The following is a 15,228-nucleotide window of genomic DNA, read 5'->3' on the forward strand; positions in this document are numbered from 1 at the left end:
AAAAAGACATTCCAAGGAGGAAAACAGTAAGATTGAAGGAATATAATGCACAAAAATGAGGAGATGAATAATTCTAATCTTCCAGCCAAAAAAATTAGTATATTAACTCATAATTTAACTGCTTTGGAAGAGTGTAGACAGTCTATTAAGCAAAAATGAGCAGACAGTTATTTATTACCTATTTTACCACTTATGTAAAAAAAAGGTATTCAATGTCATTAACTAATCAACAACTATACTCTTAATGTTACTTCAACATGTCTAAATCCAAACCTTTAGTCACTTGATGTCTTTTATTCTTTTCCACATAAATATATGTTGTTATGTACCGAGGATTGTATATAACATTTTACATGCGAGTTAGACTTTCTTAGCAAGTAAATAAGACATTAAGTAATCAAATAAAAAAAGTCTCACATAAAAATTAACCACCAAAGGATAAACAAACATCAACTTAAGTATTAAGTAAAAATCCGTAGAATTTGTCAAAACTTACATGTGTCTTTTTGCTCTTGGGCTCATGGCAATCCTTCTTTGGCTTAACACCTTGACTTATGATGAGTTTTGAAGAGACTGATTCTAATGAATTCCCATAAAATCGTTGAAAACGGTGATACATTTGCAAGGATTTAAGAACACGAGGATCTCTAGATTTTTCTGAAAAATGAAAGATGAACATGTAACATTGCTATTTTTTTTTTGTAGTGGCATTCTTACTAATTCTTCCCACCAGCCCATAGACATGTATTTTCATTCTGATATGGGACAGTAGTTTGAGCTGATTACTTTTGCTAAGAGAATCTTAATTAAGGCTGTCTCTTCTTCATAGAGTCATTTCCCATCCTACTTACAGAGGTGACAGAGCATTTTTCATGGCCTACTTCCAAAAACAAATATTAGGATACTACCAAAAAATGACACATTTGGGACATTATCTCTCACATGCCTGGGGAATGAGGTTAAAAGAAAGGTAGAAGCAGAATCAAAAAAGAAAACCATGTAAGATAGTCTGACTTCTTGTATCACTCTATGGAAAAAAAAAAATCCTTACTCTGGACCACAGACACAGACCAAGAGCTTGGCAGCTAAAGAAAGCTCTCTTCATTCTAAAAACCCAATGACACAGCAAGGACCAACAATCAGGGTATGAATTACTCCCATATCCTCTCACCCAAAAAAAGAAACTTTAATGTTCAGTTGAATGGAATAACCACGCTGGTTAATTTCTCTATGTCTGAATCTATGTACATCAAGTCAAACCACTTTGAAAGATGTGAATGGTTCATCTAAAGCCTCTCCTCCTATCTTACAGGAATCTTGGTAGCTATTTCTATAAGCAGGCTGATGAGTATTTCATTGGCGCATACTTACTGGGCAATCCCTTAACGTCTTCTGAAAGTAAGTTTTGTCAATTCTAAGGAGGTTGGGGTAAGCATAGAGGTACATAAAGGTGAGATGAAGACAAGGAATGAACTGAGGAGACAAGATTCCTAATTCAAGCTCTGCTGATCTACTGGCAGTGGTTCTGTGGCTTCCTTTTGTGGCTTGAACCCCTGAGCACAAAGGCAGGTGGCAATGCTTGTATTTGTTACCTGCAGTCCACAGTGAAAGTTGCTGGAAAGACTAGGCCTCACCAGATTTGACCCCATGGAATACACATACCTTTTAAATCACAAACTATCTTTTCTTAAAACCGAGCCCAGGTCTTGAGGAGACAAATGCCATATTTTTGCACCCTCTCCTAAGACACCTACAAACCATCAGGACACAAAATGAGAATTTTTCCATCACCATCCTTCCTGATGTACATCTGACTACTTGTAGACTATTTTAATTTTAACTCATGGCTGATAATGTGAGAATTTTTCACTATAAAATAAAACAACACAGAGTGAAATAAATTTCAATTTCAATTTATTTCATCCCAGTCCCTGGGCTCACCATCATATTGGCACTTTGTCCTGTCATAATCGTCACTAAGAGGTCTGTGAGAGTGCCAATGCACAAGTTCATCAAATTCCTTTTGTTTCACCAGGGAGGTGACGATGGGATCATCACTGTGAACAAACAGAAATACACACGTGTTTTAATTGCTTGCCTCCAAATATAACAGCACAGATTTCATTTTGTAATAATTTCTGAAAATCATAGGTTTCTTTCTTCTTCCTGTGATATGATACGAGTGGTAGAATCCAAACAGCAGTTTATAAGAGGCTTAAGAACCCAGAACCACTCCATGTTTCTAACAGTCCCATCCCCATCCATAAATATTCATTAAATAAAACATGGGGCTAGAGTGGTGTACTCTAAGATTAAGATCACATACATGTTTACATAGGAGTGATCAAAGGTCTCTTCTCTCTCTGTCTCTCTTTCTCTCTCTCCCCATTTATCTACCTATCTATCTATCTATATAGATATAGGTAGATATAGACGTAGAGATGATAGATAGATAGATAGATAGATAGATAGATAGATAGATAGATAGATAGATAGATAAATAGATGAACTGGGGATTGAACCCAGGGGCACTTAACCACTGAGCCACAACCCGTCACTTTTATGTTTTATTTTGAGATTTCACTAAGTTGCGTAGGGCCTCCCTAAATTGCTGAGGCTGCTTTGAATTTGGGATCCTCCTGCTTCAGTCTCACAAGCAGCTGGGATTAGAGATATGTGCCACCATGCCCAGATCATTGAATATTTTGATATTAAATTCATTATATACTACAGCACATATTACGTGTAGTGAAATATATTTAAAAGAATCTTTAATAAGTAACCCATCCATTCCATGAAAGTGTTTATTCATATGAAGCTCATTTGGGGCCATCTACCTCTTTAGGAAAGGAAAGTCCTTCAAAATGTCACCAGTAAACTTATTGATCACATCAGATGAAACTGGAATAAAACCTAAATTAGGCAGCTTTTCATTAGAGCCATCTGTAAACAAAATAAATAAATAAATAAAATAAAACAAGGATAGATGTGAAATATTTATACAAGAATATAATATATATTTTCTAAAAACTTCACATTAAAAATATCTGTCATTAATCCTATTTACATTTATCAATTTCAGTCCTGCCTATTAAGCTATTTTCCACATTAAAACATTTTGGAACACAGCAGAACAGACAGAAATTAAGCATATTGGTGGATAGGTAGGTAGATGAATGGATGAACAGAGTAATCTGTATATATATATATATATATATATATATATATATATATATATATATTTCTTATTTGAAAATATTTTTGCTTTTATTATTCCCCATTATGAGACAAGGAATCTCAAGATGGAATTTTCACTCAGATCAAACATGCGCGCATGTGCACGCACACACACATACACACAACACACACTCTTTTATGAAATGAAATTAAAAAGAAGTAGGAAAAATATAGGTGGTAATGAGATATTTTCTACCATTACAGTATCTCTTTGGTCCTCCTTGATATTATAACCTAACACACACAGAATAGCTAGACAGATGATTGATAGGTAGGTGGATAGATAGATCAGTAGATATCATAGATATCAGATATATCTGGCATCTATTCTGATGTATCTATGATAATGGGCTCATGAATGACTTTTTCTATGGTGCCTAGTTCTTAATTCTAGGTACACTGCCATTGCTCTTCCTCTTGCTGTCCCCTGTTCCTGTGATTGCCCTGATACTTTCCTGTCCTAAGCCCCTACAACCCTGGCTGAGCACTTTTCTACCTACAGCCCATGTGGAGCAGACCAGAAACACTAAAGACAGCCCTTACCCACAGTCACAACAGGAGTTTATTGATAAATACTTCAGTTATCTTGCTCTTCAGTTAAGACACCTCCAGGGTACTTTGTACCTTTCAAGAGTTTCAGTGAAATTTACTTGGACTTGCCTTCAATGGAAACCAACTCATGAACATTTCCTACATTGGTGCTATTCCCTTCTGGATTTTATCTAAGCACTCTCTTACTGGATCTTCGTGGGATCAATAAACTACTTGCACTCAATGGTCTTTGTCTGAAGAAACTCATACTGATAGAAGAGTATATTTTTCCCCTAAATTATGAAAAATATCCTTCTATCAATATATCCTAAGTATCCTGTGGCTTTCTCTCTCTCTCTCTCTCTCTCTCTCTCTCTCTCTCTCTCTCTCTATATATATATATATATATATATATATATATATATATATATACACTTTTATTTTATTTATTTATTTTTATGTGGTGCCGAGGATCAAACCCCAGGGCCTTGCATGTGCTAGGCGAGCGCTCTACCACTGAGCCACAACACCAGCCCTCTCACACTCCTTTTGGATCATTTTCTTTTACCTGAAGTTCATCACAAAGAAACGTCTTCAGTGATGCTGAGATAATGAATAAATCAATTTTTGTTTTTCTGAAATTGTACCTATTTCTCATTCATTCTTAAATTATATTTTAACAACTACATATAATTCCACTGCATTCTGAATTTTATTATTGTTAAAGGAAAATTTATTAATAGATTAATCTTTTTCCTTTGTAGGTATCACTGGTACTTTAAGATTCTTTATTTTTTACGTAATACAATTTCACCATGTTGTATCTACCATACATATTTCTAAATATAATATTTAATATTATTAACTACATTCCTCATGTAGTACAATAGATATCTAGAGGTGCATCCTACATAAATGCCAATGTATATCCTTTAAACTACATCTTCCTGTCCCCCAACACAGGAATGTTGGGTGTCTCTTAATCCAGATTTCAAGCATTTTAAACTAGGAGTTTTTTTTAGTTAATCCAAATTTCCATACTGCTGAAAGTAGAATTTCACATATAACTGGCTCATTTTTTAAATTGGCAACAACACTAATTACAAACAAAATATAAATCTTCTAAATTATAGTTATTGCATACCACCCCAAACATATGACAATTATTAAAATGTATAATACCAGAAAAGTATGTATATTTGCAGCATTAAGTTAGTGGTACTTTCAAAACATTTTCAGTAAAACAATGCTTATATTTTGAATTAAATTAGGAATCTGTTACCTTTGATTGGTGATGGAGACTTTCTAAGAAACTGAAGTTTTGTTGTCCTCAAAGGAAATGAATTTCCCACATTAAACTTTGTTACCAACTTTGATACAGTGTTCCAGAGATGTTCATAATCCTTCATAATAGCATTTCCCAAATTCAAATGTAGGCCTATATAACAATGAAAAACACTATAGAAGCATACATTTTGACTAAATTTATGGAGCTCTAACTATATGTCAAATAGTAATGTTTTCAGTGAGATACATATTATACCTAGAAGAAAATGGTCACTGGTGTTGACTAAGAGAGCAGATTTTAAAGTTGTTCTTGTTTTTCCATTTGATAAGTGTTAAAATTATAACTATAGTTACTAAGGATAACAGATGGTGAATATTTAATGTTCTTCATTATTCTTTAATGTTTTTAAGATGTTATAGCATACATAACTTTACAGTCAATAAAAATGCATATAGCTATGATTTTGGAGAGATAAAAAATTAGTAAAAGACCACTGAATTTACAGGTAGTCAGTTCATTCCAATGTTAGCAATACAAAGCAACCAAACCCAAGCTGTCAAAAAAGCTTCAGTAGGGCTGGGTTGTAGCTCAGTGGTAGAGCACTTGCCTAACGTGTGTAGCACTGGGTTCAATCCTTAGCATCACATAAAAATAAATAAATAAACAAAATAAAGGTATTGTCTCTATCCACAACTGAAAACATTTTTTAAAACCTTCAATAAAGCTCAGTTATGGTTCCATGACAATGGTTTTTATTTTTCTTTAACAAAAAAGAAACGTCAGTAGACTTATTCTAAGAAAACTATTTTAAAAAACCAAAGATATAAAAAATGACACATAACAAATATATAAAAATACTTGTGTTTTAGGAAAAGGGTACTTTTTTAAAAAATCTACTAGCAGAAATCACATTAATTAGAGTTATTTTATTAAGAAATATTATGCATGAACTTAAAGGAAAAATTTAACTATTAAAATTATCTGGAAATGCCTTATACATAAATACATATTTTTCCCCAAAATACTTTTGGAGTGATATTAGTGAAATAAATATTTTGAAATTCAATATTCATTCTGATTATCACTAAGTAAAAATTATTTACATAAATGAACAAAGATTAAAAGAAAGGAAAATAATTGCTTTTATATGCTAGAAGTTCAATAAAATTTCTTTGAAGATTTAAAACCTCTGCAATATTTATCTCTGCATGAAAGTTTAATTATCATTATATAGTAAGGTTATACCTTTTACATCTTCATTTTCATAGTAAAATGCAATATTCTTCAATAAAGGCTCATCACTTAAGTCAGAAAGGTGAACTAAATTCAGATTCCAAGATTCGAAAATGTTTATATTACTTAGGATGGAATATTCACACCACCTTTTCTGAAAATGAAAATAAAACCAATTTATTTACAATTTTAATTTTAGCAATAAAGTATGGAATGACTTTATACACTTCTGTAATTCAGCTATAAGGTCCGTGGGCAGGACTGTTTCAATTCTTATTAATATAAGCCCACTCAGGCTGGGTGCTGATGAAGGCTTCATTACTTAAAAGATTAAAGCAAATATTAAATTCAAAACTTCCTTCCAAGTGAATTCAGTACAGTTCTTTATTCCAAATCAAGGAAATCTGTATTCAATTTTCAATATTTTTTCCTTACTCTGTGATATGTAGATATAGTCTCAAAGCTATAGAAATACTTCTGCTTTCAAATATGCCTCTATTCTTACTTAGGTTTTAATGTTTTCCAATTTTACTTTCAGGTCAAAAGACCATTTAAAAAGCTTTTGATTATTCAGGGATTTATAATATGCTGAATCCTTCAACTCAAAGATCCCAGGCATCTTGTGCACCCACCAGGTTTAGGCTGGGAGGCTATATTCCCAAAGGGCACAGGCAGAGTGTCTTCACTGATCACACTGGTAGAGTGGACCAAGATCAGAACCTAGTAAAGCTTTCAGTGAATGACAATTAGCAGTCCATTTTCAGATAAACTGAAAGAGGAGACTGAAGCTTCTCTGCCCCCACACCCCTTAAAAATAAAACATATGTGCGTTGCAAATGGAGACAATTCAGGAACAATTAATTTATCTGTATTGATGTGGAATTTTAACTTAGTGCTGTCCAATAGAAATGAAATATTGGGCAATGGGGATGTGGCTCAAGCGGTAGCGTGCTCGCCTGGCATGCGTGGGGCCCGGGTTGGTCCTCAGCACCACTTACAAACAAAATTCTCTCTCATCTCTCTCTCTAAAAAAAAAAAAACAAAACACCAAGGGTTTCTTTCAAAAGAAAAAAGGAATGAAATTATGGGAAAGTCGTCCTTCAAATTTTCTAGAAATTATATTAAAAACAACCTGAAACAAATTATAGTAATTTATTTGATTTAACACATAGATTTAAAATATTATCATGTTAGCATGCAATTAATGTTGAAAATATTAACCAACAGTTTGCATGTTTTTCACACTAATTGTATGAAATCTGATATTTATTTTATTATTTATTTATTGGTTCTTGTTATACATGACTGCAGACTAGATTTTGATATAATTACAAGCATGAAATATATCTTATTCTATTGAGAGTCCCAGTCTTCTGGATGTATGATGGTGGGATTCACTGTGTTGTTTTCCTATATGTACATGGAAAAATTATGTCAGATTCATTCTACTGTCTTTTCTTTTCCTATCCTCCCTATCCTTCCCCGTTCCCTATTGTCCAATCTACTGAACTTCCATTCTTCCTCTTACCCTCAACCCCTGCCTTATTGTGGGTTAGCTTCCACATATCACAGAAAACATTTGGCCTTTGTTTTTTTGGAAATGGCTTACTTGGCTTAGCATGATAGTCTCCAGATTTATCCATTTGCTAGAAAATATCATAAAGTCATTCTTTTTATGGCTGAGTAATATTCCACTGTGTATATATGCCATGTTTTCTTTATCCATTCACCTGATAAAGAGCACCTAGGTTCCATAACTTCGCTATCATGAATTGAGCTGCTATAAACATTGATGTGGCTACATCACTGTAGTATGCTGATTTTAAGTCTTTTGGGTATATAGTCTGGACCAGGATAACTGGGTCAAATAGTGGTTCCATTCCACATTTGCTGAGGAATCTCAATGAGAGAAATGCAAATTAAAACTACACTGAGATTCCATCTTACTTCAGCCAAAATAGCAATTATCAAGAATATAAGTAATAATAAATGTTGGCGAGAATATGGAAAAAAAGGGCACACTGAATATACATTGCTGGTGAGGCTGAGAATTGGTACGACCACTCTGATATTTTTTTAAAATGTACAACACAGCCTGGTTCTAACCACATAAGTCAAGGAGGCTGCCCAAAGTTCACGATGAAGTTAAAAATATCAAGGGAAGCAGGAACCTTTTACCTATAGTTTAGTTATATCTACAAATAAACCACCAAAAAAGCTGCACACAGCCATAGAACCACGATTCTCAAAAGTTAGCCTGAGCCTCATCTGGAATGGTTGTTAAATAAAACACACATTGCTGGGCATCTGACTCAGTAGGTCTCGGGGGAGGGCTAAGAAAGGGGTGCCCACCACTCAGTCTGGCTGTGTTCAAGTGTACATCACTCTTCAGTGTTCCACACAAACAACATAACCAGATCCACCAATGGTCAAAGGCCACTTCCTTAGACCCTAATACCATCAATATCTTTACATGTCTAAGATAATAGACACACAATGTCCCCAAATCTGCTGTTTTGCCTCTACAATGCTCTGTCTACACTGCAAGGCAGGGATTTTTTTTTTTTTTTAATAAAAGTGCCCTTGATCTGCTTGAAACCAACCACTTGATTCTCAGTGCTTAAGATCAAGTGATATGGCCACTCTCTTATCAGGCCCTAAAGGATCCCCTCTGACTTGTCTTTTACCTGCTTCTTCTGCTTCAACCCACATTCTCTCTATTCCTATTAAAAGAGTTGGATCTTAACTCCCTGATAATATCATCCTCAGGACAATCACACATGCTGCTGATTCTCTCTGAATCCGGTTTTCCTTATTTCCCCATCCTGCTAACTCCTACCCATCCTTCAGGACTTGGTTCACTTTACTTCTGAAGCAAAACCATCCTTTGCAAACTGGGTTGGATCTTCATATTATCAGATTGTAAAACATCCTACAGTTCCTCCTTCATAGCAATTGTTAAAAACTCGTTATCTGTCTTCTTTGCAAAATGTAGTTCTAATAAAGAGTTGGAGTGGGACAGGTATGTTTTTTTTTTCTTAACCTATCCCAAGATAAGCACGATACATATGCTCTAGGAAAATGTGTGTGGATTGGCTTCTAATTAACTGATTGGGTATAGAACACTTTTCTTGAACATATTGACTACATGTATCAATATCCTTAAAAATGTCCATATTATTTATTCTACTTAATTTCATTTTGGGTATCAAGCCAAAGTGAATAACCTCAAGTTAAAAGGAAAAAGCTCATACAATAACAGCATTTATAGCATACATATCAAAGTCTTTTTTAACATTACATAATAGAGAAATGAGTAAGTAGACCATTAAAAGATAACTAGTATTCACAAAAAAATAATGCTAACTAGGGGCTGGGGTTGTAGCACAGTGGTTGAGTGCTTACCTAGCACAGGGGAGGCACTGGCTTTGATCCTCAGCACCACATAAAAATAAATAAAATAAAGACATTGTGTCCATCTAAAAATATATATATATATATATATAATTTATGTATAATAACATACATATGTATATATATAATGCTAACCAGTGATGTGAAAAATATATATGTTTTTATATATATAAGGAAAAAATTGTGTGTATGTGTGTGTTTGTGTGCACATGTGTGTGTGGTTCCAATGTTAAAAAAAAAAAACAGCAGAAAAATCCATGCATTTGAACTCAAAAGGAATAAACCAAAATATTAACAATTGCCAGCAATGATCTGAGTGGTGGGTCTCTAGGGAAGTTTTCTTTTGCTTTTTCTTTCTATTTTCCTGAAGTCTTTATTTCTATTTTCCTGAAGCCAGCTATATCATCTATAATGGACCCCAAAGTAACGAAGTATTACATTGGTTTCTTCTGCTCCTTTTTAGAGTAGAACGCTTGGTCACCAACAATCTCCTACAGTGGATGATATAAAAACCTGATCTTGAAAGATATTTGAAGAAGGAAAGATAGAAAGACTTTTTACTTTGGATATATATCATGACATTTTGTTATTACTGCCAAATGTAGTTGTTGAAACTATATAAGTGATTGATTTAAGCAATCAAACCTTTAAAGTCCCAAAGGGCTAATACTGTGCACATATAAATCTGTTTTAAAGATGATTGTGGTTTTTAATCCACCAAACAGGGGGAAATAAAAGAACAATAAACTAATAAAAGAGTATATTTACCATTTTCAAGAAAGGCTGAGCGCCTTTAATCCAATGGGAAGTGATAAATCTGGAACGTGCTCTTTGAGAAAGAGGCAAGTGGAGAAGAAACACCACACTGAGACAATGCAATCTACACAAATCTTTCGCCTCCTTCAGGGTTAAGCAATGATCTTTCACCTAAATAAAATAGAGATGGTAAACCAGAGAACAGCAGCCTACAAAAACTGCATCCTAAATATGCGGAACCACAATAACTAGGAGCCACACTCTTTTGATCAGGAATGAAAGCAATACTGCATTCTTCACTCTGCATGCCCAGACAGTACTTTTCTTAATGAACTTGACTGCATTTATGCATATTTGAGATAAAGTAAAAAGGATGTCTCTAGCTTAATAGCTATTGAAGTAAGACATTTTTCAGGATTTTCAGTTAAGCTGGTCTTCACATGAGCTGATCAAGCTATGAAAAAAGTCAAGAACCCACAGGACTCTGGATGGAGCCACATCTTAATTGTTCTAGTTGCCCAAAGCATCATAGGTTAAAAGTAATATTGCAAGTTACCAGGGTAAGGACACCACATAGCACCTCAACATGCCCAATGACAACAAGGGTAAGGAAGTGGACACCAAGGGACAATCCGTCTTTATTATCCTCAAACGTTTGCATGGTTGACAGGGAAGCAAGAGTAAGACTCCATCAGGGCACTTCCAGAGGGCCAAATAGGGTCCAGTGGTTGGAAGTTCCACAAAGGTCAATTTGACTTACTACTATTTTTTATGAGAATGATTTCAAATAGCAGGCTGAATCATGGAGAAATGTTTCACTAAGTGCATATTTAAAGAGATATTGAGCCGGGAACTACAGCACATGCCTGAAATCCCAGCTGCTCAGGATGCTGAGGCAGGAAGATTGCAAGTTCAAAGCCAAGTGAAGCAACTTGGTGAGGCACTAAGCAAATTAGCAAAACCCTGTCTCTAAATAAAAAAAGAAAGGGCTGGGGATGAGGCTCCGGGGTTAAGTGCCTCTTGGTTCAATCCCTGATACTAAAAAGGAGAGAGAGATTGAAAACAAAATAAAAACAATGATGAGGAAAAGATGGTGATCGTGGTACTTTTCTGAAATTGTGGAAGATAGAGGTAAAACTTCACTTTTTCCTTAACAAGGATTTTTAGTTAAAATCCCCCCAGTACTAAGATTATATCAAAATAGCCAGTGTACATGTGGCTATGTGATGTGTGTGTGCATACAAGAGTAAGAGTACATATATGTAGAGATGAATGTTTAGATATAGAGGAAATCCAGGCTGGACCACAGATTGTTGACCTTACCTGCCATAAATAATTAAAGAACTGTAGTGCCTCTTCAGTTAGGATGACATCAAAACGACACGAGAGGCATGTTCTTTCAGGACTGTGGTATTATGGAATTTGTGCAAGACAAGCCTGAATTTAACCCATGTGGCTATTTAACTCCTTTGGCTTGAGGAATGTTATCTGGAATACCTGAAACTCAGTCTGTGTTCCCATATGTGAAATAGGAATAATAATGCCCGCTTTGAAAAGCTGTTGTAAGGATTATTGGCATGATGAATACAGATTCCAAAACATGGCAGCAGAGCAGGATTCCACCATGCGATAACACCCCTTCTTGTTTCCTCCCACTAACTGATTTAGACTAAATGTGAACTAGGTAAAACATCTGTACAGTAAAACATTAAATCACAGAGCAACACAGCAGATGTTTCTTTATGGATATAAGTTCTACTGCTGTTCCTCTAGTTGAAGCTTATATAAATAAGGGGAAAACATGAATAAACATGAGAATTAAATGGAGAAAATGGTAGATGAACATTACAGAACATCAAAGGGGAATGCATTAAAGCTGTCCATGTTCATAGATAAGAATAATTAATATTGTGCAAATATCCATGCTACACAAAGCAATACATACTCATAGCAATTCCTATCAAAATTTCAACATCATATTTCATTCCTTGTTTTACCAGGAGAGGTAAAACAAGCACACCTTGTGGCTCAGTGGTAGAACGCTTGCCTTGCATGTGTGAGGCTCTGGGCTCGATTCTCAGCACCGCATATAAATTAATTAATTAATTAAATAAAGGTCCATCAACATCTAAAAAATACTAAAAAAAAAAAAAGAGCACACCTGTTGGATGTCACTTACCTGACCAGAGGAGGACTTCTTTCTGTTTTCTAAAAAGCAATGATACATTCCTAAAGACAGCGAACATGAAGTCACACAGAGGACACGTCGAATGTCAGATCCTTCGGGCCAGATTTGCTTCAGCAGAGATATAATCTCACAGGCCTGTCACAGAAGCAAAATGTAACTTGTGATTGCATTTAGATTTCTAAATGAATATGTTTATCCATAAGTGATCTTACTAAGATAAACCATACAGGAAAAAAAACGGATAAATAGGACTATAAAACTATAAATGTAAAACTATAATTATTTCTATTAAAACACTACAAACAAAATTTTAAGTGGGAAAATAATTTCAATGAAATCATTAAAATGCAGATGTAAAGAATGAGGCCCAGGACAGCCCCGCTGACACCTGTAGAGCCCACACTGGGTCCGAGCTGCATCTTTGAACACATGGCCCAATGCCACTGACTGGGCCCCCCAATCCAACCTGACACTCCATCGCTGAAAGCAGACGCCTCCATCTTGGGACACCTTCATTGTTACCTATAGTTGTGGCGAATCCCAGCTTAGAACACCAGCTGGGCCGGTATCCATAGTCCCCAGCTGCTAACCCCACACAGTGACTGCCCAATACAAAATAGCTCTCCAAGACAGGTTTGCAGCCCCTAGAGTACAACCCTTAAGACCTCCTGAGAGAAAGGTCCCTGATTAAGAATAGAAAGGGAGTGGGTGAGTGAGATACACTTTAGAGAATAAATTAGAGATAAGGAACTATGAGGTCTATAGGTGATATAAGAAGATAAGACCAGGTGCCCACATCACACAAGCAGTCCCCAAAGGAGATCCTTGGGAGGCAATGTCTTCTCAGGGATTAGCTGGTGCCATACCCCACTTCCAGGTGCTCTGCACCCAAGACCAACCCTCCCACCCTGGAAACCTTCACATATGTGTTGTGAGATACCAGCTCACAACAGATGATCCCACCTATTGGATGAAAAGGGAAGCAGGAAACATACTGATCTCCAACCAAAACAATCCTTATTTCTTCCTTTAAGACTTTTTTTCCCTCCCTTTCTATTCTGCCACCCTCACATCCCAACATTGGTGAAACCAAGTACTTTGCATGAATTAGGATACGAAGGACTGGGATGTCTGAATAGTATATTACAGTTGTGTTGTATATTCTTTTATTTCCTATTTTTGTACTTTTTGTTTTTCTTAATATTTATCTGTGTTTGTTTGATATACTCTTTTGTCTTCCCACTTACGTGTCTCCCCAAAATCATTTCCTCTCCCTTCCCCCACTACTAACCATCTTCTTTAGATTCCCTTTTCACACTTTATCAGAAACTATAAACCCTTTTGCAAACCTACTGTTTAATATTGTAGAAATTAATTGAACTCACCATTTCTGTATATATTATGACAAAACTGTAAATGATTTCTTTAATAGAAACAATTTGGTTTAAGGTTTTATATTGCTTATATTGGTAACATTGTTCTTCCCCTCAAAGAAGAGGTATTGGAATCCTGCAGGAGCACTATAAGCTTAAAGCATAAAAAAAAAAGGGTAATGCTACAGATCCTCAGTGCTAGAAGGAAAAACACACAAACAACTTGAAAAAAAAAGAAAAAAAAACAAGAGAAAAAGTGCCCCAAACAAATCAAGATACTAGATTATTAGGATCCGTGGCCAGCAAAACACAAGAAATGACAAATTTCAGGATGTACATAACTAAAATGTTCTGTGAATTAAAGGATGATATAAGAGAACAAAAACAGGAAGCAAAATATCATTTTGATAAAGAGCTACATAAGCAAATTCAGGAAGCGAAAGATTATTTCAATAAGGAGATGGAGGTTCTGAAAAAAAAACCCAGAAATCCTTGAAACCAAATTAAAAGCTCAATAGAAAGCATCACCAACAGATTAGACCACTTGGAAGACAGGACTTGAAGATAAAATATATAATCTCAAAAAGAATGTAGATCACAGTGAAGATGTTAAGAAACCATGAGCAGAACATTCAAGAAATATGACACAAAAAGACAAAATTTAAGAGTTATTGAGATAGAAGAAGACACAGACTTTTAAACCAAACTATTCAATGAAATAATATCAGAAAGTTTTCCAAACATGAAGAATGAATTGGAAAACCAAATACAAGAGGCTTACAGGACACCAGATGTACAAAATCACAACAGATCCACACCAAGGCACATTATAATGAAAATGCCTAGCACACAGAATAAGAGAGAAGAAACACATTACATATAGAGGGAAAACAATTAAGATATCTGCAGAATTTTAAACCAAGACCCTGAAAGCTAAAAAATCCTGGAACAACATATACCTAGCTCTGAAAGGAAATGGATGTCAACCAAGAATCTTATATCCAGCAAAATTAAGTTTTAGATTTGATGATGAAATAAAAACCTTCCATGATAAACAAAAGTTAAAAGAATTTATAACTAGACAGCCTGCACTACAGAACAACATCAGCAAAACATTCCAACAAGAGAAAGTGAAAAACAATGATGAAAATCAGCAGAGGGAGGGATTACAGTAAAGGAATAACTAATCAAAGAAGAAACCAAGTCAG

General features: G+C 35.0%; 1 protein-coding gene across 1 annotated transcript in view; it reads right to left on the reverse strand.

Moving 5' to 3' along the window:
* The window catches only part of Ddx60 (DExD/H-box helicase 60), a 95,525-nt gene that overhangs the window by 61,072 nt on the left and 19,225 nt on the right, over positions 1-15,228 (reverse strand). The window contains exons 7-13 of the mRNA XM_021726500.3: positions 12,639-12,782; positions 10,472-10,630; positions 6,302-6,443; positions 5,051-5,206; positions 2,838-2,943; positions 1,942-2,057; positions 497-657 (exon numbers count right to left, since the gene is read on the reverse strand). Coding sequence (XP_021582175.2) covers positions 497-657; positions 1,942-2,057; positions 2,838-2,943; positions 5,051-5,206; positions 6,302-6,443; positions 10,472-10,630; positions 12,639-12,782 — 984 coding nt within the window. The remainder of the gene's footprint in view (positions 1-496; positions 658-1,941; positions 2,058-2,837; positions 2,944-5,050; positions 5,207-6,301; positions 6,444-10,471; positions 10,631-12,638; positions 12,783-15,228) is intronic.

This window comes from Ictidomys tridecemlineatus, chromosome 14 (assembly GCF_052094955.1).
Source record: "Ictidomys tridecemlineatus isolate mIctTri1 chromosome 14, mIctTri1.hap1, whole genome shotgun sequence".
NCBI classification, from domain to species: domain Eukaryota; kingdom Metazoa; phylum Chordata; class Mammalia; order Rodentia; family Sciuridae; genus Ictidomys; species Ictidomys tridecemlineatus.